The sequence below is a fragment of the Mobula hypostoma genome, chromosome 29 (assembly GCF_963921235.1).
Source record: "Mobula hypostoma chromosome 29, sMobHyp1.1, whole genome shotgun sequence".
Classification (NCBI taxonomy): domain Eukaryota; kingdom Metazoa; phylum Chordata; class Chondrichthyes; order Myliobatiformes; family Myliobatidae; genus Mobula; species Mobula hypostoma.
In genome coordinates, this window is record NC_086125.1 from 28,862,055 (window position 1) to 28,885,843 (window position 23,789).

At 41.5% G+C, this 23,789-nt stretch overlaps 1 protein-coding gene and 1 long non-coding RNA gene across 10 annotated transcripts in view; one reads left to right on the forward strand and one right to left on the reverse strand.

Moving 5' to 3' along the window:
- The window catches only part of LOC134339507 (nuclear factor 1 X-type-like), a 423,369-nt gene extending 420,701 nt beyond the window's left edge, over nt 1-2,668 (reverse strand). Inside the window, exons 1-2 of one of the 3 annotated variants that reach the window (XM_063036098.1) lie at nt 2,608-2,668; nt 578-668 (exon numbers count right to left, since the gene is read on the reverse strand). In XM_063036098.1, coding sequence (XP_062892168.1) covers nt 578-580 — 3 coding nt within the window. In that variant the 5' untranslated portion in view covers nt 581-668; nt 2,608-2,668. Of the gene's footprint in view, nt 1-577; nt 853-2,607 lie in introns of those variants that run through there. The other 2 variants (XM_063036099.1, XM_063036092.1) reach the window with 2 other exon arrangements.
- LOC134339508 (uncharacterized) overlaps nt 1-23,789 on the forward strand; it is a 99,477-nt gene that overhangs the window by 29,106 nt on the left and 46,582 nt on the right. For all 7 annotated transcript variants that reach the window (XR_010016417.1, XR_010016416.1, XR_010016415.1 and 4 more), the window contains 2 exons: nt 4,776-4,840; nt 9,734-9,902. This is a non-coding gene — a long non-coding RNA (uncharacterized LOC134339508). The remainder of the gene's footprint in view (nt 1-4,775; nt 4,841-9,733; nt 9,903-23,789) is intronic.

Here is a 23,789-nt window from a genome sequence, read left to right on the forward strand (position 1 = left end):
GGCGGGCTGTGAATATTGTCCAAACACTGATCTAAACACAGAAAAGATTGCAGCCAGTCCAGTGATCAGTGCGTGATGTGGTGTGAAGGGGATTTCATAAATGTTATCCGTGCGAGTTATTCAGCGAATCGAACAAAGAGGGGCAAATTTAGGGTGAAACTATCTCAGTTTTTGAAGTGTCTCCCTGTAAACATCTATAAAGGCGGCGTGTCCTTCTAATATCTCCACACAAGTGCTATGGAACAGAGACAAAGGGAATCCCTAAAACAAAAAGACGAAGCTATTGGAGGGCGGTGGGGAAGAAATACCAGCTGAAGGATTTCCAGTAAACCCCCCCCCCCCATTTTCCCTCTGTACAGGGAACTAGCCCGTTTGGAAATAAGACTTGATTTAAAATTACCAGCCACTGACGTCGCGGATTTATTAACAAACTTAATTGTGTATCCAAATATTTCCTGCGTTTTAACCTGACGCGGGGTGCGGAGGTATTTTGAAATGAGAGGTTTGGGGCTTAATTTCAAAGACCTTCCTAGGAAAATATTAAAAATAGACAGTGAGTGAACGATCCTGGACATACCATTGTTCAGCGGAAAAACCGGCCTGCAGTCACCACCCCGTGTCCAGTCACGGCCGCAAGTCCAAGAAACTCTCCGCCACGGAAAACAGCGCTGCCTTAGTGAAATGCGGGGTGTCGGTCCACAGAACAAGAGAGGGAGAGAGACAGAGGGGGGAAAGTGTTAGAGCGAGCCTGTCTTTGGTTAGTCCCGCACACGCAATGTTCCGCGTCTCCCTTTCTGCGGAGACTTTCGTGTAAAGTTGTGAGTCTCTCCTCGCCTCGGGCGCAAAGTCTGACCGCTGTTCCGCACTTTAATGCTACGCCTGCTAAGGTCCGAAATTGCGGTTCCCGCAATTTGTTAAGCGGCGGATCTGGGGATGGCAAACAACGCGCAATTTAGTGGCAACACGTTTCCGAGTTCCCAGTCGGATGAGAGTCACTTTTCCTCGGCTCGCTTGCTCAGCTCATGATTAACTTAATAACTCTTATTTTTTAATCGTTTGCGTTTCCTAACGCCGGGATGGCAATTGCAGGGGGTACACGGCGAAGACTTGGGAGGGAGAAGGACTGTTGTCAGGCCGACGAGCCTGGAAATTCACGGGGAAGTTTAACCGATTGAGAGGCAGATAAAATAATGAAGACAGTTATTACAATTTATTTGATGCCGAATAAGAAAATGTATGTAAAATGGGCGCGATTTCACAAATGGCGGGGAGCAGTTTGTGTCGCCGTAACTTTGAAATTGGGAAGTTTGGGAGAGGGGAGAGGGAAGGGAGTCAGGGATCTAGGAAATGAACACTCTCTCTCTCTCTCTCTCTCTCTCTCTCTCTCTCTCTCTCTCTCTCTCTTAAATTCCGGGGACCAGATCGCTTTCAGATGTAAAGATATGATTTCTCCTGTCACCCCTACCCTCTCTACTACGATACCGATAAGAAAATCCTGACCGTTTTCCCGAACTCTGAGATGGGGAAAAATGTTACTGGAGCCGCTTACCCCGGTCTCTCGGCGGCTGAGCTCAGGAACAGATTAGTAAAATAATCCATTTAATGCGCCTCTGAACTCTGCTTCCCCAGTTTGTCAGATTTAATGTAGTTAAAATGCAGCAGAGATGCGATACTTTGCAGTAACATTATTTACAATTAATTGTGCGCTGCTTTCAGTTTCATATCCCATTCTTTTGCCGAGTTCTGGGCCGAGGGGTAACTTTCTGAGCTCTGACAGAATTAACCGGCTCTGGCAGATTTTGCGAAGGGAGTCTAGACGTTTGCACGATACCTGTTTTTAACTTCGCACCAACCTCAAATGAAAATCCAACCGAAATTTAATGCCGCATTTTATCTAACTGCCCATATAAAGTGCCATCACTTTCCTGGACACTTTTTGTTTGGGAAACTATGAATTATCTCTCAGATTTGCAACACGCACAGATCAGACATGGAAATCACATGAAGGAGTTTAATTAATAAAATGTTTCAATACTTTGACTGGGTTTTGCTCCTCTGAATATGATCTTTGCCGGTGTAATTTCTAGCCCTCACCCAATCCGCGCGGATTTGTTTAATTCTGGGGAGTAACATCGGTATTACGAACAAAGTCTCTGAGCTCAGCGTGTATTCACGTACCACGCTCCCTTCATCCCGCAATAGTAACACCAACAACGCGAGCAATAATTACCAAGTACAAAATTTTAAAATGTCGAAATAACTGATAAGTTCAAGTACTTTCACATTTTTATATAAACACACTCGCTTTGTGCTTTTGACATAAATAGATATTATATCAAGTCATGAGTCTAATGGACAAGGAAAATTTTAAAGACACATTCATGACAAATGCATCTTGCAAAATACATCACGTTATCGATATCCTTTTTTAATTAAACACAATAGTCATCTGAAAAAAATGCCCTTGTAATAGGCGTTGAGCACCTTAAATGGATTTCTGATCCGGTTTTAAGACTTTTGTTTGAACCCACACCCCCTCCCCTTCATAATGTGACCCGGGTCGGGATTGAAAACCGTGTCGGTGATGTTAAGCCAGCCCCCACCAACCTGACAAGAAGGGCCTGTAACTGTCTCTCGTTGATTTAGTCTCTCCGCCGTTCTGTTGAAAATCCAAGGTTCAACTCTATAGATTGCTATTAATCAACCAAATTGCTCTCTTTGGCGGGCAAATGAAAAACTTCTAGATAAAAGTCACTGCAACTGGGTGTACGTGATATTCCACCACGGGAGGAAGCATTTGAAATGGGGAAGCAAGAGAGAAAGGTTGTTGAAATGGTAAAGCGTCCCGGCTCCAAGGCAAACACAACAAATCGAATCTTATTATCCTTTTTCCGAATCAAATAAAAATCTGGAGGCAGGTTCCAGATCTATAATTTATAAATATTAAATTATAAGTGTTCAATTTCAAGTGGTTAACTGTTCCTAGCGTCAGTGATTTTAACCCCTTCACTGTCACCATCTTTTTCTTGCAGTAAGGTCTCTGTCTCTTACGTTTCTCTCTCTCTCTCTCTCTCTCTCCCCCCCCCCCACTCCCACCTGTATAATTTATGTGTGGATTATAGTATGTTCTGTGTGTCGCCTGTACCTACATGCCTGTGATCCTGCTGCAGACAAGTTTTCCATCGTACCTGTATATCACCGTATTTCTGCACATGACAATAAACTAGAATTCACTTGACTTGACCACTCTACCACCCTTCGCCCACTTCTTCAAACCTTACAACTGTCGCGACCAAACTTACTTCTTGTTCTGCAAATATAATCAGCATTTATATAAAATGTCAAGAAATATTCATACCAAGGATCCCCATATTTGATCATACCAGTCCCTTAATAAAATATAGGATTAATCTTGTTCTGAATAACTTCCTTTTTTAAAATTATATACTGCCAGTGAATTCTATATAATGCATTAACTACAGATCTTCTCCGTATTATTTACCTCTACAACTCATGCTCTCAAATTTATTTATTTATTTATTTGTTTGTTTGTTTGTTATTTATATATATTTTAGCTCCAGCTGGTAAAACCAGAGGTACACTCAGGGCACAGCCAAGTACACTCATCTCTCAATTGCTAGAAACTTTCAGATTATTCTAATGGTGTTTAATATTGTGGCATTCTGAAGATTTACATAGGTATTGCTGTGAGCCCTAATTGTTTAATTATATTGTGTAGTGCCTTTGAGGTAACTCCAGTTGTAGATATTATGTCGGGTCTATGTTCCAAGGTCTTTCAATTTCCCCTTCTAATTCAGTATATTTCTGGTGTCCTTCACTTCTTTTTTCGCTTGTTTTTGCATAGTTTCTCTTCTTTTGTACATTGGTTGTTTGTCAGTCTTTGTAGTTTTTCTTTGATTCTATTGTATTTCTTTATTCTACTGTGAATGCCTGAAAGAGAACGAATCTCAGGGTACTATATGGTGACATGTACAATTTGAACTATGAACTATACTTTTTAAATTATCTCCATTTATAAGATTATTAGAAGAATTTAGGTCTGTGGTAGCGGGAGGGAAGTGTGTGTGTGTGTGTGTGTGTGTGTGGAGTGGGGGGTGGTGTTGGTGAGAGACCTGAAACATTGTTTGTGCCCCTAAACTCTGCCATATTTGTCCCAGTGCTACGTTAGTAGCTTAGTAGCTCTGTTCTAACTGCGTTGCATAATGCCATTAAGCTGCTTAGATACGACAGCCGAGTTTCACTGGAAGTCTGACCTGTACATGTTTAAATTGGAGAGACTTTGTAAACTAAATGTTTTTTTTAATTGCAGAGTATTCGGTTTATCATGGCCTTTATAACAGCAAATATCTCTCTCTGCAATAAACATCCTCGCATTATAAAATGCCTTCTCCTGAAATGGACTGGGCACATCCTCAACTATATTCGTCAGATTATTTACAATTTTTTGCGCATTAACAATAATTAATTCAAATTAAATTCGAATTGTAATAGAATTAGAGCTTTGACAATTAATGGCCAGAAGCATAATGGTACATTCCAAAGAGCGAGCTGAAGATTATAAACAGCGAGACAAAAATATTCTCATTTATTAAAATATTAATTTGAAGCTGCCATTCTTTCATCTCTTTTAATAGATGATATGCCAATTTCTCATCTGTACGTTTGAAATAGGTATAACAACATATAATCAAACAATCAAAATCAAATATTATATCTAAAATATAATAATCCCAAATGTTTTTTTTCAATTTCAGGGTTCGGGAAAGGACATAAACCAAGAAACATCTCAGCCACTTTGTTCTGCTAGGTATTTTCAAATGTACGTGATCTTACTTGTTTAGTATTTTATCGATTCATTCACAGTCAAAACCATCTCAATCCAAATCACACGTATAATCCCCCAATTTTGCATTCTAGCTGAAAATACTTTAAACGAAAATAGCAAGTTTACGTCAAACATCTGAAGTGTTATCTGCAATAGTAAAACCAATCCAGACTGTCAGTGTGAGTGTGTACCGGACTTAAGTTATTCCCCATATAGTCTCTATTTATAACCAGACAATTTTAAATAGATACTTTATAAATAACCTGTGGGTTATATAAGAAGGCTTTAGTAAATGTCGATCTGTTCGTTTTATATATGTAATTAAATTAAAGTAAGTATTGCAAAAAGTGAGCAAAATGAACAGAAACGTAGTGTTCATAAGTTAGTTGATTGGACGTTTGGATACCTTGTTCAATTCTCAGCATTAAAACATTAAAGGAAAACGCAGCCAACCTCACCTTCCGTTGCCCCTCTCAGTTAACCCATAGACATTGAACGGGAAAAAACACATTCAAGAACAAATTAGGGTTGAATGTGTTGCGAGAATTAACGCAAAGTAAACGAAGTGAATTTACCAGTTCTGTGCCAAGGCAGTTCAGTATTCCCGGAAAACAATGCTAAACAGTTACCTGGAAAGTAAAAGGTCAGTAAAAACAACCAGAAATAATCCTGTACACGATTAATTTAAACAGAATCAGGGTGAGAACGCGGCTTATTCTCACCTCTGGGAAATTTCGTTTTACATCTTCGGTTCCTATACATATCTTATTCACCCGCTTTTACATCAACCGCATGATTAACAGTTCCAGGGCTACTTTTCAAAGGACAAGACTGAACAACCCAGTCTCTCGCTTGTTATAAGTCATATTTTCCTGCTTGCCAAAAGAGTTCTAATTTCCTGGCCGGTTTGGAACTGTATTTAAAAAGTGTTTGTTTATTGAGTATCTAGGCAGTGAGATTTCTAGATGCTTTTTAAACATTAATGTGACGATTTGGCTTTAATATACACATTGTATCACAGGCAAATGATCTTAAAGGCAAAATTTTACATGCACGGGATACATTGAAAATGTATAATCTAACGAGCATTTTCTATTCAATATAAATATAATGAAATGCATCCACGGATCTGCATAATGCCTGGATGAATTTGCGACAACGCACGCCCGTGGATACGCTGTAAACCCTCGTTTTAAATGAAGAATTAAGTTAGGAAGGTTAGAAGACAGTGTAACTTTATTTTATCTTTTGTTACGAGGCCAGAAACAAGAAATAATTATTTGCTATCTGACTTAAAATAAAATCGAATCTAAACATTTGTGGGAACAAAAAGTAAATTCTCAGTTATTTTAAAATAAAGTTTTGCCACGCGAACACTTGTTTTGAAGATATACGTAAATTATTGAGGTTTGCATATATTTTAGAAACTTCGCCACGATTATTATATGTTACTTCTAAATATAAATCAGGAAATTACTTTGTTAGTTTCAGTGGCACGTCTCTGGTCGCAATTCCCTATACGGAAACAAAATTAAGATTTTTCTGGAGAAATAATTTCATCAGTCTTTAAAACAAATAAAAAGAGCATTGAAAGTGCCAATTTATGGCGCGATTTTTGTCTACAGAGAGTATTCCAACTTGTGTGAATTAACGAGTAATACCCTGTGAAGTTTAATTTTATTACTCTATCGTCCTCTTTCGTGCTTGATTTAAAATATTTTATCTTTGCCTCATTACGTTGTCAAAGGAATATTGTAACTATAATAGGCAACGAGGCGCACTTTAAATAATGCTCCTTTGTCGAATCTGTTTTGACTGAGCAGTTGCTACATCTTTCCCTCAACCCTTCGCTGTTGCCCCGAATTTTATCTGCCTGTTTCAGCATATAACTACGAAGTATTCTTGCATTAAATGTTGATGCGGAGTAATTTAATATTAACTTAAATTGAAAAGTAAGGATATATGTCAATATATGTAAATATAAACAGATACATAGGTAGAGAGGGTGAAATATACATCGGTAAATATCTACCCCTATAATTTTCATTTCAAAGTTCAAAGTAAATTTGTTATCAAAGTACTTTTGCGTCACTATATATCACCCTGAGATTCATTTTCTTGCAAGCATTCAGAGTGGAACAGAGAAATACAATAGCATCAGTGAAAACTAGACAAAAAGACTGGCAAACAAACCAATGTGCAAAAAGACAAACAGTTCAAATGCAATTAAATAAGTAAATACATACCTATGCACATAAATACACAGACAGACAGATAGACAAATGAATGGGCACACAGACAGAACAGGAGTTGTAGAGTCCTTGAAAATGCGACCACAGGTTATGGAATCGGCTCTGAGTTGATGTGAGTGAAGTTACAATTGTTTAGATGCGTAGATATATTCCATAAAAATGCTAGTTCGGATATCACTAATTAATTGCATAATACAGCATTAAATTCCAAACCATCTATTACATGGAAACGAGAGGACCACGCCAGAAGTTTATACTTGTTGTCTACTCAGATCACATCAATTAAACTATTTTTTATTACCCGACCGGGGAACATCAGGCTGGAAACTAGTAACAATATAGGCGTGGGTGGTTAAAGCAGTCTTGTGGTCCATCAAGGCTGGTTCGCAGGGCAGAACGAGTGAGTGATACTGAGTTTGTACGTGAAAACCGCCCTTGGATAATGCTGCTAAAACATCAAAAAAAAACCCTTGCAACAGTGTACATCTGAGGCTTTGCGGTCGCCGTTGGAGACTCTCCCGAATAACCACATTTTAATAATAGTGCATTTCAGGTGTTTGAGTGATATTTATTGGCGTCCAAACGCTTTAATCACGAATCTCTCGCCCACGCAGACAGCAACACTCCGGGCCCAAAAATGTTCCAATTCAAAGGCATTGTTCCTTCCCTGACCCCTGGCATTTGAATTTGTAGCAATTTCTTCAAGTAAAATAAAATCAAGCCGCTTGTTTAGAAACGGCACCTAATAAATTACAAATGGGTAACTAACTGTGTAATAGTACTAACTTTCAGAGATTCAAATCTTCCCATTAATGAATAGGCAAGACTTAACCCGGGGTAACACATACAAGATGCTGGAGGAACTCAGCAGATCAGGGTAGCACCTCTGGAAAGGAATAAATAGTCGACGTTTCGACCGAGATCCTTCATCAGGACTTGACCTGGGATTTACTTAACCAATCCCAAAAGTAGGAATCTAAAGCAAAGAGTCGGAAGTTCTTGCTATGTAATTGTTAAATGAATTTAATTATAAATTTAAATGAATTTAACATTAATAAAATGAATTTGAATTTATCGTTATTTAATTTATTACATATTTGACTAAGTTTCTAAATCCATGAAATGCTTTCTTTGGGTTAATTTAAAGATGATATTATTTGTTATCCCGATCAGATCTGTTTTTTTCAAACTAGCGCGGTAAAATATTTTAAATGCGAAAAATATACTACGGAACGTATTGTAGTTTTCGATGCAGAAACCAGGTCTCAATTCCTCAGGTCAGTGTATCTGTTCCTCGTTAATTGTATGGGGTAGACCAATCCCGTACACCGGGGCTTCGAAGAGAATTTTGTGGATATTCCAGGAATTACTCCGAACAGCCATTCTTACCTCGGAACTCCTCAACTGTCAGAATCTAATCGAATTCTCCGCTTGGGCTTCCAGAGCGGCGGGCAAGGCAGGGTGGAGACAGGGGAGCACCGGCCAGGCGCGCTAGAGAGAGGGCGAGATAGAGATAAATAGACAGGCAATAAAATAATAGCGAGAAATTGTAACAGAGAATTGGAGAGACTCGAAATGGGGGGAGGAAGTTGGGAAGGGGGATAAAAAAAAGAGAAAGTGAAAAGGAGATAGGATGATTTTGATGCTTAGAGGTCAGTTGATGTACACTTGTTTCTTGCTTGTTTAAGACCAGGCATAAACTGTGTTATTTGTTATATATTAAATGTGAGCCAAAGAAATAGAAACACTTTGCTGTGGCGGCTTCAGCGCGCACGATTATTCATAACTCATTTTAGTACTTGGCTGGAGAGTGTAACTCGGGTTAAACCAGTGACATTCTATAATCGGAGGAAATCACAAATCACTTTATGGTGTCAATGTGCTTCACTACACAACACAAAACGGAGATTCATGGACGTTGGAACACGATAGACGAGCCCCTGAGTTGTTCAGGAAGGGTCAATATCAATACTTTCGATGTTAAGTCTTTTTGCCCCTGAGCCGGGAGCATTATCACGTTTTTTTAAAAAAGTTATCAAATACCCTTTACCTGACTTATTTTTCTGTTGGTATCAAACTGTGGTATCATATCACATATTACTCATTACTAACAGTTCAATAAATCCGCGTCTGCTCGCTGTTGCATTTAAAAATAAACACTTTTACTAGGAAAGGAATCCTATACGGCACATAGCCCAAGTGTTTTAACTCTTTCCCTCCCACTCGAGTTAACCCTTCGGTGGCCAGTCGCGAATGCGCACAACTTTTAGGCAAAACTTCGGCAGGAGACTCCACGTTTCCTGGCCACACCTTAGCCAGGTGCCTGGCAGTGGGGAATAGGTCCGAGCTATAATCTTTTCCAAACAAATCTTCCGTTTTATTGTTCTTTTTGTTAGTTTTCACATCTTCCTGATTGTGCATGGATTAGGAGGGGAGGAATAGGTTATGAAGGAGTCGTGATTAAGGATCTCGGCCCGAAACGTCAACCGTTTATTCCTCTCTATGGATGCCACCCGACCTGTTGAGTTCTTCCAGCATTTTGTGGGTATTACTTTAGATTTCCAACGTCTACAGAATATCTTATGTTTCGGGTATAAAGGAGATAGTCTGACTTCCTCTTTCCTCATGTCCTCAGCTGTATTCAGCCGCGAGACCCCTCCCACGAAGCGGAGTCCTGGTCCTGGCCCGAGGTTCAGTGAAGACACCGGTCTGGTGGGACCAGTCTGAGATCAGTCTGGCTCTGGGGGCAGCAGCTGGTCAAGTGGACCTCTGGGCTGGGCCCCAGCTGCCCTCTCCTCCTGCAGGTGTGTGATCAAATTGTTTCCAGTCGTTTCTCAAAGTTCAAAGTAAATTTATTAGCAAAGTATGTACATGTCAGTACATACTGCGATTCATTTTCTTGCAGGTGTTCATAGTGGAACAAAGAAATACAACAGAATCAATGAAAAGCTAAGCACAAAGACAAAAGGTGCAAATTTTGTGCAAGTACAAAATATAATAATAATAAGAAGAAGAAGAAGAAGAAGAAGAAGAAGAAGAACATGAGTTGTAGAGAGTCCTTGAAAATGAGTCGATAGGTTGTGGAATCAGTTCAGATTTGTGAAGAGTGAAGTTATCCACACAGGTTCTGGAGCCTAATGGTTGTAAGGTCATAACTGCTCTTGAATCTGGTGGTGTGGGACCTCCTGCCCAATGGTAGTAGTGAGAAGAGAGCAGAGAGCAGAGCCAGGATGGTGTCTGTTTAGGATTTTGAGGGGAAGGACGGTTTGCAGAGTGGGGAACGAGGATTGCAATGTTCCAAAAATCTGTTAGCAAATGAACCCATGATTTGCTTGACAGTCCAACTAAAGCAGTTTTATAGAAAGCTGGCTCTAATAAAATACCCCATTTATCACTATTGTCTGTAAATAGTGAATTATTTATGGAGCAAGCATTCGCAATCACTTATTTAGGTTGTGAGCCCAGATGCCAGATTCAGATTAAAGTTCAAAGTTCAAAGGAAAGTTGCTATCAAAGTATATGTCACCATATCATCCTGAGATTAATTTTCTATGTTTATTATATGTTTATTGTAACTAATTTACTTCACTGCACTCGAAGAAAACTTCCATTAATTTTCTGACAATTGCCTTTAGATTGGCTGTAGTCTCCTTCTCAATTTTGCATTGAATTCTTCCCTTGTTTTTAAATATGCTTCAAGTTTTACCTGATTGCAAATGTCTGTGTAAATACGGGAACAGAAGGCAAGAATGTGGCTGAGCAAAGTTGTCAACCTCTGACCGCTGAGGACCCACCCATAAGTGTTCATGTCATATTTTACTCTCTGGCATGCTGTTGCTCTCTGCTAAAACTAATGATAACTTGCACAACCACTTGCAAACGTAGGCACACTTCTGGAGATCCTTGACAATGCTGACACTCATGACAATTTGTATTAATGCTGATGCACTCTTTGGGGAACCCTTCAGTGCTGGCATGATTCCAGAAGACCTGCAAGTCTCCCAGAAATCCTAAGATATCCTGATACATTAATAGAAACTCTTGCACAATCTCGGTGACCACTTCATCAAACATCTTCGGCCCAGAGTGTTGTGCCAACCTTTCAACCCACTCCAAGATTAATCTAACCCTACTCTCCTACCTAACCCTCCATTTTTCTATCTTCCATATCCCTTATCTAAGAGTCTCTTAAATGTCCTTAGACCATAAGACATAGGAGCAGAATTAGGCCATTCAGTCCATCGAGTCTGCTCCACCATTCCATGATGGCTGATCCTGGATTCCATTCAACCCCCTACACCTATCTTCTCGCCATATCCTTCGATGCCCTGACCAATCAGGAAACTATCAACTTCTGCTTTAAATATACCCATGGACTTGGCTTCCACCACAGTCTGTGGCAGAGCATTCCACAGATTCACTACTCTTCAGATAAAAAACCTCCTCCTTACCGCTGTTCTAAAAGATCGCCCCTCAATTTTGAGGCTGTGCCCTCCAGTTCTGGATATCCCCATCCTCTCCACATCCACTTTATCTAGTCCTTCCAACATTCGGTAAGTTTCAATGAAATAAATTTATTTCCCTTTGAAATAAATGCCAACATTGCATTTGCCTTCTTTACCACAGCCCCAACTTGTAAATTAACCTTCTAGGAATCTTACATGAGGATTTCTAAGTGCCTCTGCACCTTTGATGTTTGAGTTTTATCTCCATTTAAATAAAAGTCTGCACTATTGTTCTTTTTTATCAAAATGCTTTATCATACATTCCCCAACACTATATGCCATCTGCCAATTTTTTGCCCATTCTTCCAATTTGTCTAAGTCCTGCTGCAATCACATTGCTTACTCAGCACTACCTACCCCTCTATCTATTTTCGTATCATCCTCAAATTTTGCCGCCAAGCCATCAATTCCATTATCTAAATCTTTGACAAACAATGTGAAAACCAGCAGTCCCATTAGTCACTGGCAGCCTATCAGAAACGGCCCCCTTTATTTCCACTCACTGCCTCCTGCCTGTCAGCCATTCCTCTATCCACGCCAGTATTTCTCTTGTGATGCCATGGGATTTTATCTTATTAAGAAGCCTTATGTATGGCACCTTATCAATTTAAGTGCCTTCTGAAAATTCTTTAATGTGCTTGCCTCTACCACCATCCTGGAGCACCCTTCTCTTCCCCTCTCCAGGTCCCCTCCTCCTCCACTCCCCATCCCCTACCATCCTCCTTACTCCTCTCCCACTACCCCTCTCCCCAGATCACGATCCCCATCCTCCACCCACTCCCCACACCTTCCACTCCCCCGAACCACCCTTTCTCCTCTTGCTTCCCTCCACCTTCCCCAGGACAACTCTGCCTCCCTCCTGCTCCCCACCCCTCCACTATGTTCCCCCTCACTTTATTCCCACTACCCCTCTTCCCAGATCACCTTCCCCCCTTACACTTCCACCCCCCACATCTTCCCCCCCCCCGCCAAGACCACTTGCCCTCCCTCCCTCCTCTCTAGGATCATCCAGTTTATGTACTGTCACGCTTGTAAGACCCCCTCGCAAAATCTGGCAACTCCACATCTGGGCTTTGCTGATTTGGGAATGGTAATATCATTGAAGCTCAAAGGCAGGTGATTATTCCATCTCACTGGGGATAGTCACTGTCTGGTGTTTTATTGCCATTGTCATTTTCTACATGTTATTGTCAGCCCCTGACAAAATGTTGTATAAAACTTGCATGCAGACATAGGTTGCTTCTTACACTCAAGGGGTTCAAAATGATTTGAGCATTGTGTAATCATCAATAAAGCAACTCATTTCGCACCTTATGATGGAAGAAGGGTCATTGATGAACTAGTTGAAGATGGTTGGACCCTATGCAGAGGAGCTCCTGCAATTATGTCCTGGAGCTGGGATGATGGACCACTGATGCCCATTTCTTTCATCTGGCTAAATTTCATTAGGAGTTTCAGGAGATTTGGCCATGACTCACAATATAAGCAAGGACTGTTACAAACTGAATGTACAATTGTGGTTTATATCCAAGTCTGAATGTGTGGCTGATGTTAATGTAAGCATATGAAATGAGATTTGGTGTTGTTGAACTTACTCGGAGTTAGATGTAATGCAGGGGCAACCAAGTGTGTGTGAAAGTGTGAAAAAGATTTGTTTTCTGTGTGAGAGTGTGTGTTGTTGAGTGTGTGTACGTGTGTGAATGTGTGTGAAAATGACAGAGACGAAGCACAGACTGAGATAAAAAACTAAAACTGATTCAGATTACTGAAGAGTGCAAGGGTCTGTGAATAAGAAGGGAGATGTGCTGCAGAATTGACCAGGAATATACTTCTGTTGTAGGACTCACCAGAAGTGCAGCCCATTCAACCCAACCCCTGCGCAATAGGACTTCGCCTCTTTTCACACCTCCTATCATCAATCGTGGCTGTAAGCCTCTATTCTTTTCTTCATCCCAAACTTCTCTGGAAACACCAAGGTCTTCAGCCCAGCCTGTCCCAGTGCTGGAGAGTTCTATGACCTCTCCACTCACTGGATAAAGAATTTTCTGTATATTCTAACTGGTAATTCAGTAGTTTAGTGAGGAATGGAAAAAACTTTACTCTTTCCTGGAAGTGGAAAATCTGTGCATCACATTTCAATTTTACAACCCAAGTGAAAAGCCTGTTCACCCTTCTGAGATAAATAAATTCTTGAAGTTATAGACCTTATGACTGTAAGATGTGGGAGCAGAATTAGACCATTCAGTCCAGTAAGCTTAATCAACCATTCCATCATGGCTTATTTGTTATCCATCTGTATGTACCGTGCCTGTAGCTCATAGAGAGTTATAGTCACATGGAGAGTCATGCAGCATAGAAATAGGTCCTATGACCCAACTAATCTCTACTGACCATGGTGCTTATGAGACTAGACCAATTTGCCTATATTTAGCCCACATCCCACTAAACCTTTCTCATCTATGTACATGTCCAAATGTCTCTTAAATGTTATTATTGTACCTGCTCAAACACTTCTTCTGCAGTTTGTTCCATTAGTGCACCACAGTCATCATGAAGAAGTTGCCCCTCAAGTTCCTTTTAAATTTTTCACCATCCACCTTAAATCTATGCCTTCTGGTCCTTAGTTCCCCTTCTCTGAGAAAAAGATTCCCTAATCTATAACCCTTATATTTTGTACTCTTCTATACGGTTACCCTCCCCCCACCCCCAGTCTCCTACGTTCTAAGGAATAAAGTCCTGCCTGGCCATTCCCTGTAACATGACTTTTCAAGTTCTGGCGGCATCCTCATAAAACTCTCCTGCACTCCTTCCATTTCAATGACGTCCCTCCTATAACAGAGCAAGGATGATATCAGGTTTAGTCATCATTCTAGTCAACCATGGACTTCTTCGGTGGAGAAAGACCATTTTAGACTGAAGCGAGAAAAAATCCTCATCCAATGGACAGGAAAGCTTGGAAATTCTTTCCCCCCAGGATAGCTGTGAAAATTTGGTCACTGAGCATATTCAGGCAGAGATCCATAGGAATAGGAGTGGCTCTGTGTTGGAGTAGTTAGCGTGCCAGTGCCATTACAGTGCCAGCAATCACCGACTGGGGTTTGGTTCACTACCTGTAAACAGTTTGTACATTCCTCTGTGACCAGGTGGGTTTCAAGGTTCAAGGATCAACTTTATTCACCATATACTGTATATTTACATGCATATTTCACATGTATTTTACATTTACAAGTATTCTTTGAATTAGCAAGTGAAAGAGCAGCATTGTCGCAGAGCAAGAACCATTTGAAAAGAGCTAGTCTCGTCGGGAGTGAGTATTATTTGAGCCAACAAAAAGAAGGGAAGTTTAAGCAAAGCAGCCATTGTGGCAGCGGCCATTGTTGAAGTTGGCCAGCACGAGGGTGGTCAGGTTTTGGCATGAACAAGTGGAGAATCAGGAAGCTGTGTCACTTGTTATCATTTGTTTTGATTGTAAAACTTGGGCTTGAGAAGTTGGAGGCAAAGGTATAACAAGCTCAGCGAGAAGAGGCTAAGTGACCTAGGAAGGTACGAAACTCAAAGGTTTCAGAGAGGAGGCATAAGCAAGTACAGGTAAGCTTCTTTTACTGTCTGTAACCCTTGCTCCTTAGTTTAGTGTGGGCAGGGTGGTTAAGACGGTGGAGTACTCCTGTGAGAGATGGCATTTCATGTTACCTAACAGTCTTCCTAATAACTACATCTACAGGAAGTGCACCCCACACATCAGCTCCTGACTGACAAGGTCAAGAAACTGGAACTGGAGCTGGATGTACTCAGGACCTTCCAGGAGGCTGAAAACCTCACAGATGAAACTTTTATGAGGTGATCACACCCAGAATGCAGGTTTCGGATAGTAAGGGGAGAAGTAAGGGGAGTAAGCAGTTAGTGCAGGGTTCTCTTGTGACCATTCCTCTCAGCAACAAGTCTACTCCTTTGGAGACTGTGGCGGGAATGACCTATGAGGGCCCAGCAGTAGCAGCCAGGCCGTGGCACTGTCGCCAGCTCGGAGGTTCAGTAGTAAATGGGTACCCACATGTAAAGGGTAAAGTCAGACTCAATACTTAGGGGGATGGACAGGAGATTCTGTGGCCGAGAAAGAGACACCAGGATGGTGTGTTGTCTTCCAGGTTCTAGGGTGCAGAATGTCTTGGAACGGCTGTTGAAAATTCTCCAGGGGGAAGGACAGCAGCCAGAAGTCATATTAATGACATAGGTAGAAAGGGGGAAGAGGTCCTGTGCTGAGAATACAGAAAGTTAGGCAAGACGCCGAAGAGTAGGGTCTCCAAGGTAATCATCTCTTGATCACTCCCGGTGCCATGTGCTAATCAGGGCAGGAATACAATGATAGTACAGATAAATGAATGGCTAAAAACAGTGCAGAGGGCAGGGTTTCAAGTTCTTGGATCATTGGAAACTCCTCTGGGGCATGGGTGACCTGTACAAGGGACAGGCTGCACCTGAACCAGAGGACTGGAGAGAAGCAATATCCTGGCCAGGAGATTCGCTAGTGCTTTCCAGGAGGATTTAAACTAGTTTGGCAGGGGGTCAGGAATCAGAGCATCAGGTCAAAGCGTGGAGGGATGCAGAGGAAGGTAGATGGGCACCATAGAGACACCTGGATGGTGTGTTGCCTCCCACGTGTCAGCGTCAGGAATGTCTCAGACTGGATCTACAGCATTCTAAAGGGGGAAGGTGAGCAGCCAGAAGCCTTGGTACATGTTGAAATCAATGACATAAGTAGGAAAGGCGAGGAGGTCTTGAAGAGAGATTTTCAGGAGATAAATAGAAAACTGAAAAATGGGACCTCTAGAATAGTGATCTCTGGATTGCTGCCAGTGCAGGTAAGAGTAGGATGATTTGGCAGGTAAATGCGAGGCTGAGGAACTGATGAAGGGGACTTCAGATTTATGGATCATTGGGATCTCTTCCGGGGAAGGTATGGCCTGTTCAAAACGGATGGGACCCAAAGGGGACAATATACTTGCAGGCAGGTTTGCTAGAGTTGTCTGGGAGGGTTTAAATTAATTTGGCAGGGGGATGGGAATCGAAATGATAGCATTGAGGATGAGATAGTTGGTTTACAAATAGAGCCAGTGAGACTGCCAGTATGGAGTGGCTGATGATGAGGGCAAAATTGCAGTCAACAAGATGTGTTTCAATGTAAAAGACAGACAAAATTGATAAGGGTAATCACAGGACTGAAGCTGTTATATTTGAATGCACACAGTATAAACAATAAGGCAGATGAACTTATAACACAGTTACAGATTGGCATTTATGATGTTGTGGGCATCACTGAATCACGGATGAAAGAAGATTATAGCTGGCAGCTGAACATCCTAGGATGCACATTTATTGAAAGGATGGGCAGGTAGGCAGTGGGGGTGGTGTGGCCCTGTTGGTAAAATATGAAATCAAACCATTAAAAAGAGGTGACAGGATTGGAAAGTGTTGAATAATTGTGGGCAGAGCTAAAGAACTGCAAGGGTAAAAAGACCCTGGTGGGAGTTATATACAGACCCCCAAACATTAGTAAATTACAATGGGGGATAGAAAATGCATGTCAAAAGAGCATGTCAATAGTCAAGGGGGATATCAATATGCAGGTAGATTAGGAAAATCAGGTGGGTGCTGGATCCCAAGAGGGGGAATTTCTAGAATGCATATAAGATTGCTTGTTAGAGCAGCTCATGGATGAGCCCACTAGGGGATCAGCTATTCTGGATTGGGTGCTGTATTGAATAGAGACCTGAAGGTAAAGGAGCTCTTTACCTTAGTAAGTGATCATAATATAATCAAATTCACCTTGCAATTTGACAAGGAGAAGCTAAAGTCAGATGTATCAGTATTACAGCGGAGTAAAGGGAATTACAGAGGCATGACAGAGGAGCTGACCAAAATTGATCGGAAAAGAATATTAGCAGGGATGATGGCAGAGAATTTCTGGGAGCAATTCAGAAGGTGCAGGATATTTGCATCCCAAAGAAGAAGAAGTATTCTAAAGGCAGGATGACACAACAGTAGCTGACAAGAGAAGTCAAAACCAACATTAAAGCCAAAGAGAGGGCATATAATGGAGCATAAAATTAGTGTGAAGTTAGAGGATTGGGAAGTTTTTCAAAACCAACAGAAGGCAACCAAAAAAAGTCATAAAGAAGGAAAAGATGGGATATGAAGATAAGCAAGCCAATAATGTTAAAGAGAACACCAAAAATTTGTTCAGATATATAAAGTGCATAAGGGAGGTGAGAGTAGATATTGGACCACTAGAAAATAATGGTGGAGAGGTAGAAATGGAGGACAAGGAAATGATGAATCAACTGAATAAGTGTTTTTCATCACTCATGAGGAGAACCTGGTGCCCCTATCCTAGTCTGGGACTCCTTCTCTGCCAATGAGGAGGTACCTGGTGACCCTGTTCCAGTCACTTCCACGAGTCCAGGGTCCTCTCTCGATCAATGAGGAGGTGCTTGGTGTCCCTGTCGCAATTGGTTCTGCAACTCAGGGATTTTCTCTCTGCTAATAGGATGTACCTGGTGTTCCTATCCCAGTTGCTTCCACAACTCTGGGATTCGGTCTCCGTCATGAAGTATTTTGTAAGAGTCTTCACCGTAGAAGACACTAGCAGTATGGCAGAAGTCTGAGAGTATCGGGGGCAGAAGTGTATGAAGCTGCCACTACATAGGAGAAGTTTCTTAAGAAACTGAAAGGTCTGAAGGAAGATGTCACCTGGACCTGATGGTCTGCACCCCCAGGTTTCTGAAGGAGGTGTCTGAAGAGACTGTGGAGGCATTAGTAATGACCTTTCAAGAAACAATTGATTCTGGCATGATTCTGAGGTACTGGAAGATTGCAAATGTCATTCCACTGTTCAAGAAGAGAGAGGCAGAAGAAAGGAAATTATAGGCCAATTAGTCTGACATCAATGGTTGGGAAGATGTTGGAGTCAATTGTTAAGGATTTGGGGTACTTGGAGACACATGATAAAATGGTCAGCATGGTTTCCGCAAGGGAAAATCTTGCCAGACAAACCTGTTGGAATTCTTTGTGGAAATAAAAAACAAGCGGGATAGATAAAGGAGGATATTGGGTGCTTGGACTTTCGGAAGCCTTTGACAAGGTACCATATATACAACCATATAACCATATAACAATTACAGCACAGAAAAAGGCCATCTCGGCCCTTCTAGTCCATGACGAACGCTTACTCTCACCTAGTCCAATCTACCTGCACTCAGCCCATAACCCTCCATTCCTTTCCTGTCCATATACCCATCCAATTTTTTTTTTAATGACAAAATCGAGCCCGCCTCTACCACTTCTACTGGAAGCTCATTCCACACAGTTACCACTCTTTGAGCAACGAAGTTCCCCTTTGTGTTACCCCTAAACTTCTGCCCCTTAACTCTCAATTCATGTCCTCTTGTTTGAATCTCCCCTACTCTCAATGGAAAAAGCCTATCCACATCAACTCTATCTATCCCCCTCATAATTTTAAATACCTCTATCAAGCCCCCACCTCAAACTTCTATGCTCCAAAGAATAAAGACCTAACTTGTTCAAAGTTTCTCTATAACTTAGGTGCTGGAACTCAGGTAACATTCTAGTAAATCTCCTCTGTACTCTCTCTATTTTGTTGGCATCTTTCCTATGTCAGTGACCAGAACTGTACACAATATTCCAAATTTGGCCTCACCAATGCCTTGTACAATTTTAACATTACATCCCAACTCCTATACTCAATGCTCTGGTTTATAAAGGCCAGAATACCAAAAGCTTTCTTCACCACCCTATCCACATGAGATTCCACCTTCGGGGAACCGTGCACTATTATTCCTAGATCACTGTGTTCTACAGCATTCTTCAATGCCCTACCATTTACCATGTATGTCCTATTTTGATTAGTCCTACCAAAATGTAGCACCTCACATTTATCAGCATTAAACTCCATCAGCCATCTTTCAGCCCACTCTTCTAACTGGCCTAAATCTCTCTGCAAGCTTTGAAAACCTACTTCATTATCCACAACACCACCTATCTTAGTATAATCTGCATACTTACTAATTCAATTTACCACCCCATCATCCAGATCATTAATGTATATGACAAACAACATTGGACCCAGTACAGATCCCTGAGGCACACCACTAGTCACTGGCCTCCAATCTGACAAACAGTTATCCACCACTATTCTCTGGCATCTCCCATCCAGCCACTGCTAAATTCATTTTACTACTTCAATATTAATACCTAACGATTGAACCTTCCTAACTAACCTTCTGTGTGAAACCTTGTCAAAGGCCTGACTGAAATCCATATAGACAACATCCACCGCTTTACTCTCGTCAATTTTCCAAGTAACCTCTTCAAAAAATTCAACAAGGTTTGTCAAACATGACTTTCCACGCACAAATCCATATTGACTGTTCCTAATCAGACGCTGTCTATCCAGATAATTATATATACCATCTCTAAGAATACTTTCCATTAATTTACCCACACCTGACGTCAAACGTACTAGGTTTTTGTTTTGCTAGGTTTACTCTTAGAACCCTTTTTAAACAATGGAACCACATGAGCAGTCTGCCAATCTTCCGGCACCATCCCCATTTCTAATGACATTTGACATATTTCTGTCAGAGCCCCTGCTATTTCTACACTAACTTCCCTCAAGGTCCTAGGAAATATCCTGTCAGGACCTGGAGACTTATCCATTTTGTATTCCTTAAAAGCGCCACTACTTCCTCTTCTTTAATCATCATAGTTTCCATAACTACCCTACTTGTTTCCCTTACCCTCCACAATTCAATATCCTTCTCCTTAGTGAATACCGAAGAAAAGAAATTGTTTAAAATCTCCCTCATCTCTTTTGGCTCCGCACAAAGCTGTCCACTCTGATTCTCTAAGGGACCAATTTTATCCCTCACTATCCTTTTGCTGTTAATCTAACTGTAGAAGCTCTTGGGATTTATTTTCACCTTACTTGCCAAAGCAACCTATCTTCTTTTAGCTTTTCTACTTTCTTTCTTAAGATTCTTTTTACATTCTTTATATTCCTCGAGCACCTCATTTACTCCAAACTGCCTATATTTATTGTAGATCTCTCTCTTTTTCCGAACCAAGTTTCCGATATCCCTTGAAAACCATGGCGTTCTCAAACTTTTAAACTTTCCTTTCAACCTAACAGGAACATAAAGATTCTGTACCCTTAAAATCTCACTGTTAAATGACCTCCATTTCTCTATTTCATCCTTCCCATAAAACAAATTGTTCCAATCCACTCCTTCTCAATCCTTTCGCATCTCCTCAAAGTTATCCTTTCTCCAATCAAAAATCTCAACCCTGGGTCCAGTCCTATTGTATAATAATTAAGAGCCCATGGTAATACAGGAAGGATACGAGCATGGATAGAGATTTGACTGCTTGGCAGGAGGCAAAGAATGGGAATAAAAGGAGCCTTTTCTGGTTGGCTGCCAGTGACTAGTTGTGTTCCACAGGCATCTGGGTGCAGGGACTGCTTTTTTTTTACATTATCTGTCAATGATTTGGATGATGGAATTGATGGCTTTGTGGCCAGGATTGTGGACAATATGAAGATAGGTGGAGGGGCAGGTAGCTTTGAGGAAGTAGGGAGCAACAGATGGACATAGACTGATTAGGAGAGTAGGCAAAGAAGTGGCAGGTGGAATACAGTGTTGGGAAGTGTATGGTCATGCATTTTGGTGGAAGAAATGAAAGCTTAGACTATTTTATAAATGGCGAGAACATTCAAAAATCTGAGATGCCAAAGACTTGGGAGCTTAGTGCAGGATTTCCGAAGGGTTAATTTGCAGCTTGAGTTTGTGGTGAGGAAGGCAAATGTGATATTAGCATTCATTTCAAAAGGACAAGAATATAAAAGCGAGGATCTAATGTTGAGGCTTTATAAAGCACTGGTGAGTATTGTAAGCAGTTTTGAGCTCCTTTCTAAGAAAGGATGTGCTGACATTGAAGAGGGTTCAAAGAAGGTTCACAAAACTGATTCCAAAATTGAAAGGCTTATCATAGAAGGGGTGTTTGATGGCTCTGGGCTCCTGGAATTCAGAAGAATGAGGAGTAACTTCATTAAAACCTATCAAATGTTGAAAGTTCTCGACAGAGTGGAGAGAATGTTTCCTATGGTGGGGAAGTCTCAGACCAGAGGACACAGTTTTAGAATAGATGGACATCCTTTTATCACAGAGATGAGGACCAGTTTATTCAGCCAGAGTGTTGTGAATCTGTGAAATTCATTGCCACAGGTGGCTATAGAGGCTAAGTCTTCATGTATATTTAAGGCAGAGGTTGATAGATTCTTTATTAGTCAGAGCATGAAGGTATATGTGGAGAAGGCAGGAGATTGGGGCCAAGAGGGAAAATGGATTAGCCATGATGAAATATCAGGGCAGACTCGATAGGCTAATAGGCCTAATTCTACTCCTATATCTTATAGTCTTATGGCCTTATGTCGGGACCAGTAAAAACAGGTAGAAGCAAAGTAATAGATATAATAGGATGGATAGTTTGAAGTGTGTGTATTTCAATGCAAGGAGTATTATAAGTAAAAGTGATGAACTTAGAGCATGGATCAATATGTGGAACTATGATGTTGTGGGCATTGGAGAAACTTGGTTGAGATGCAGACAGGAATGGGTGCTTAATGTCCCAAGGTTTCAATGTTGTAACAAAGATAGAGAGGGAGGTAAAAGAAGTGGGGGGTGGCAGTTATACTACTAATCAGGAGCCATATCACAGCTATACTCAGAGGGGACATAATGGAAGGCTCGTCCACTCAGTCTATATGAGTAGAACTTAAAAATAGGGAGTGTGCAATCACTGTGCTGGGATTGTACTACAGTCCGTCCAGTAGCCACCATGACATTGAGGAACAGATATGCAAGCAGATTAAAAAATATTTTCATCATGGGGGACTTCAGCACCCCTAACATAAACTGGGATCTTCTTAGTGCAAACAACAGGAATTCTGCAGATGCTGGAAATTCAAGCAACACACATCAAAGTTGCTGGTGAACACAGCAGGCCAGGCAGCATCTGTAGGAAGAGGTGCAGTCGACGTTTCAGGCCGAGACCCTTCGTCAGGACTAACTGAAGGAAGAGTGAGTCAGGGATTAGTGCAAGCGGTTTAGATGAGGCAGAATTTGTTAAGTGCATCCTGGAGGATTTCCCAACCATATTGCAGCCACCACCCTGCAACCAGACATTGTCCTCGTGTCTGAGTCCACTAAGCAAGTGGTGCTGCTGGAGCTGACAGTCCCATGGAAAGATCACTTGGACGAGGCCTTTGAAAGGAAGCTCTCCAAGTAAGCAGGACTGGTCAGCAACTGTCAGCAGGCTGGATGGAGAGCGAGGTGTCTCCCAGTGGAGGTTGGTTGTAGGGGATTCGCAGCCCGTTCTTTAGTTAGAGCCTTCAGCATTTTGGGCAGCGAGGGAGAGAGGAAGAGGAGAGCCATCCGCAGTACTGCTGATGTGACAGAGAGGGCCTCAAGATGGCTGTGGCTCAAAAGAGGGGAGCCATGGAGTCATAAGTAGCTAGCCATCTGGACACAAGCTGGGGTCTGATCAGCCCCGGCTGGGTCACCTGGAGGAGGTTGTATGATGTTGAAAGACCCGAAACACCCGATGATTCCAGGAACATCACTGAAGATGTGTCCAGAAGCATCAATAGATGTTATGTACACAGAAATCAAAATGTAGATAATCCAAGAGGAGGGGTTGCACTGGACCTGGTGTTGAGGAATGAGCTTAGCCAAGTGACCAACCTTTCAGTGAGTAAGCAATTAGGGAACAGTGACCACAACCCCTTCAGTTTTAGGATATCTACAGATAAAGGATAAGCATGGACCTTGCGGGAGAGTATTAAACTGGAGCAGGGCAAATTATGAGAGGACAGAAAATGTATATTCCAGTCAGAAAAAAGAAAAAGGAAGGCAAGATAAGGGAACCTTGGATGACGAGGGAAGCGATGAATTTAGTCAAGGAAAAGAACATCGTATGTAAAGCTTAGAGAGCTAGAATCAAACAGAGCCCTGGAGGACGAGAAGACACCAGAAAATAACTCAAGAAGCCAAGAGAGACCGTGAAAAGTCCTTGGCAAGTAGGATTAAAGAGAATCTCATGACATTCTATGCATAC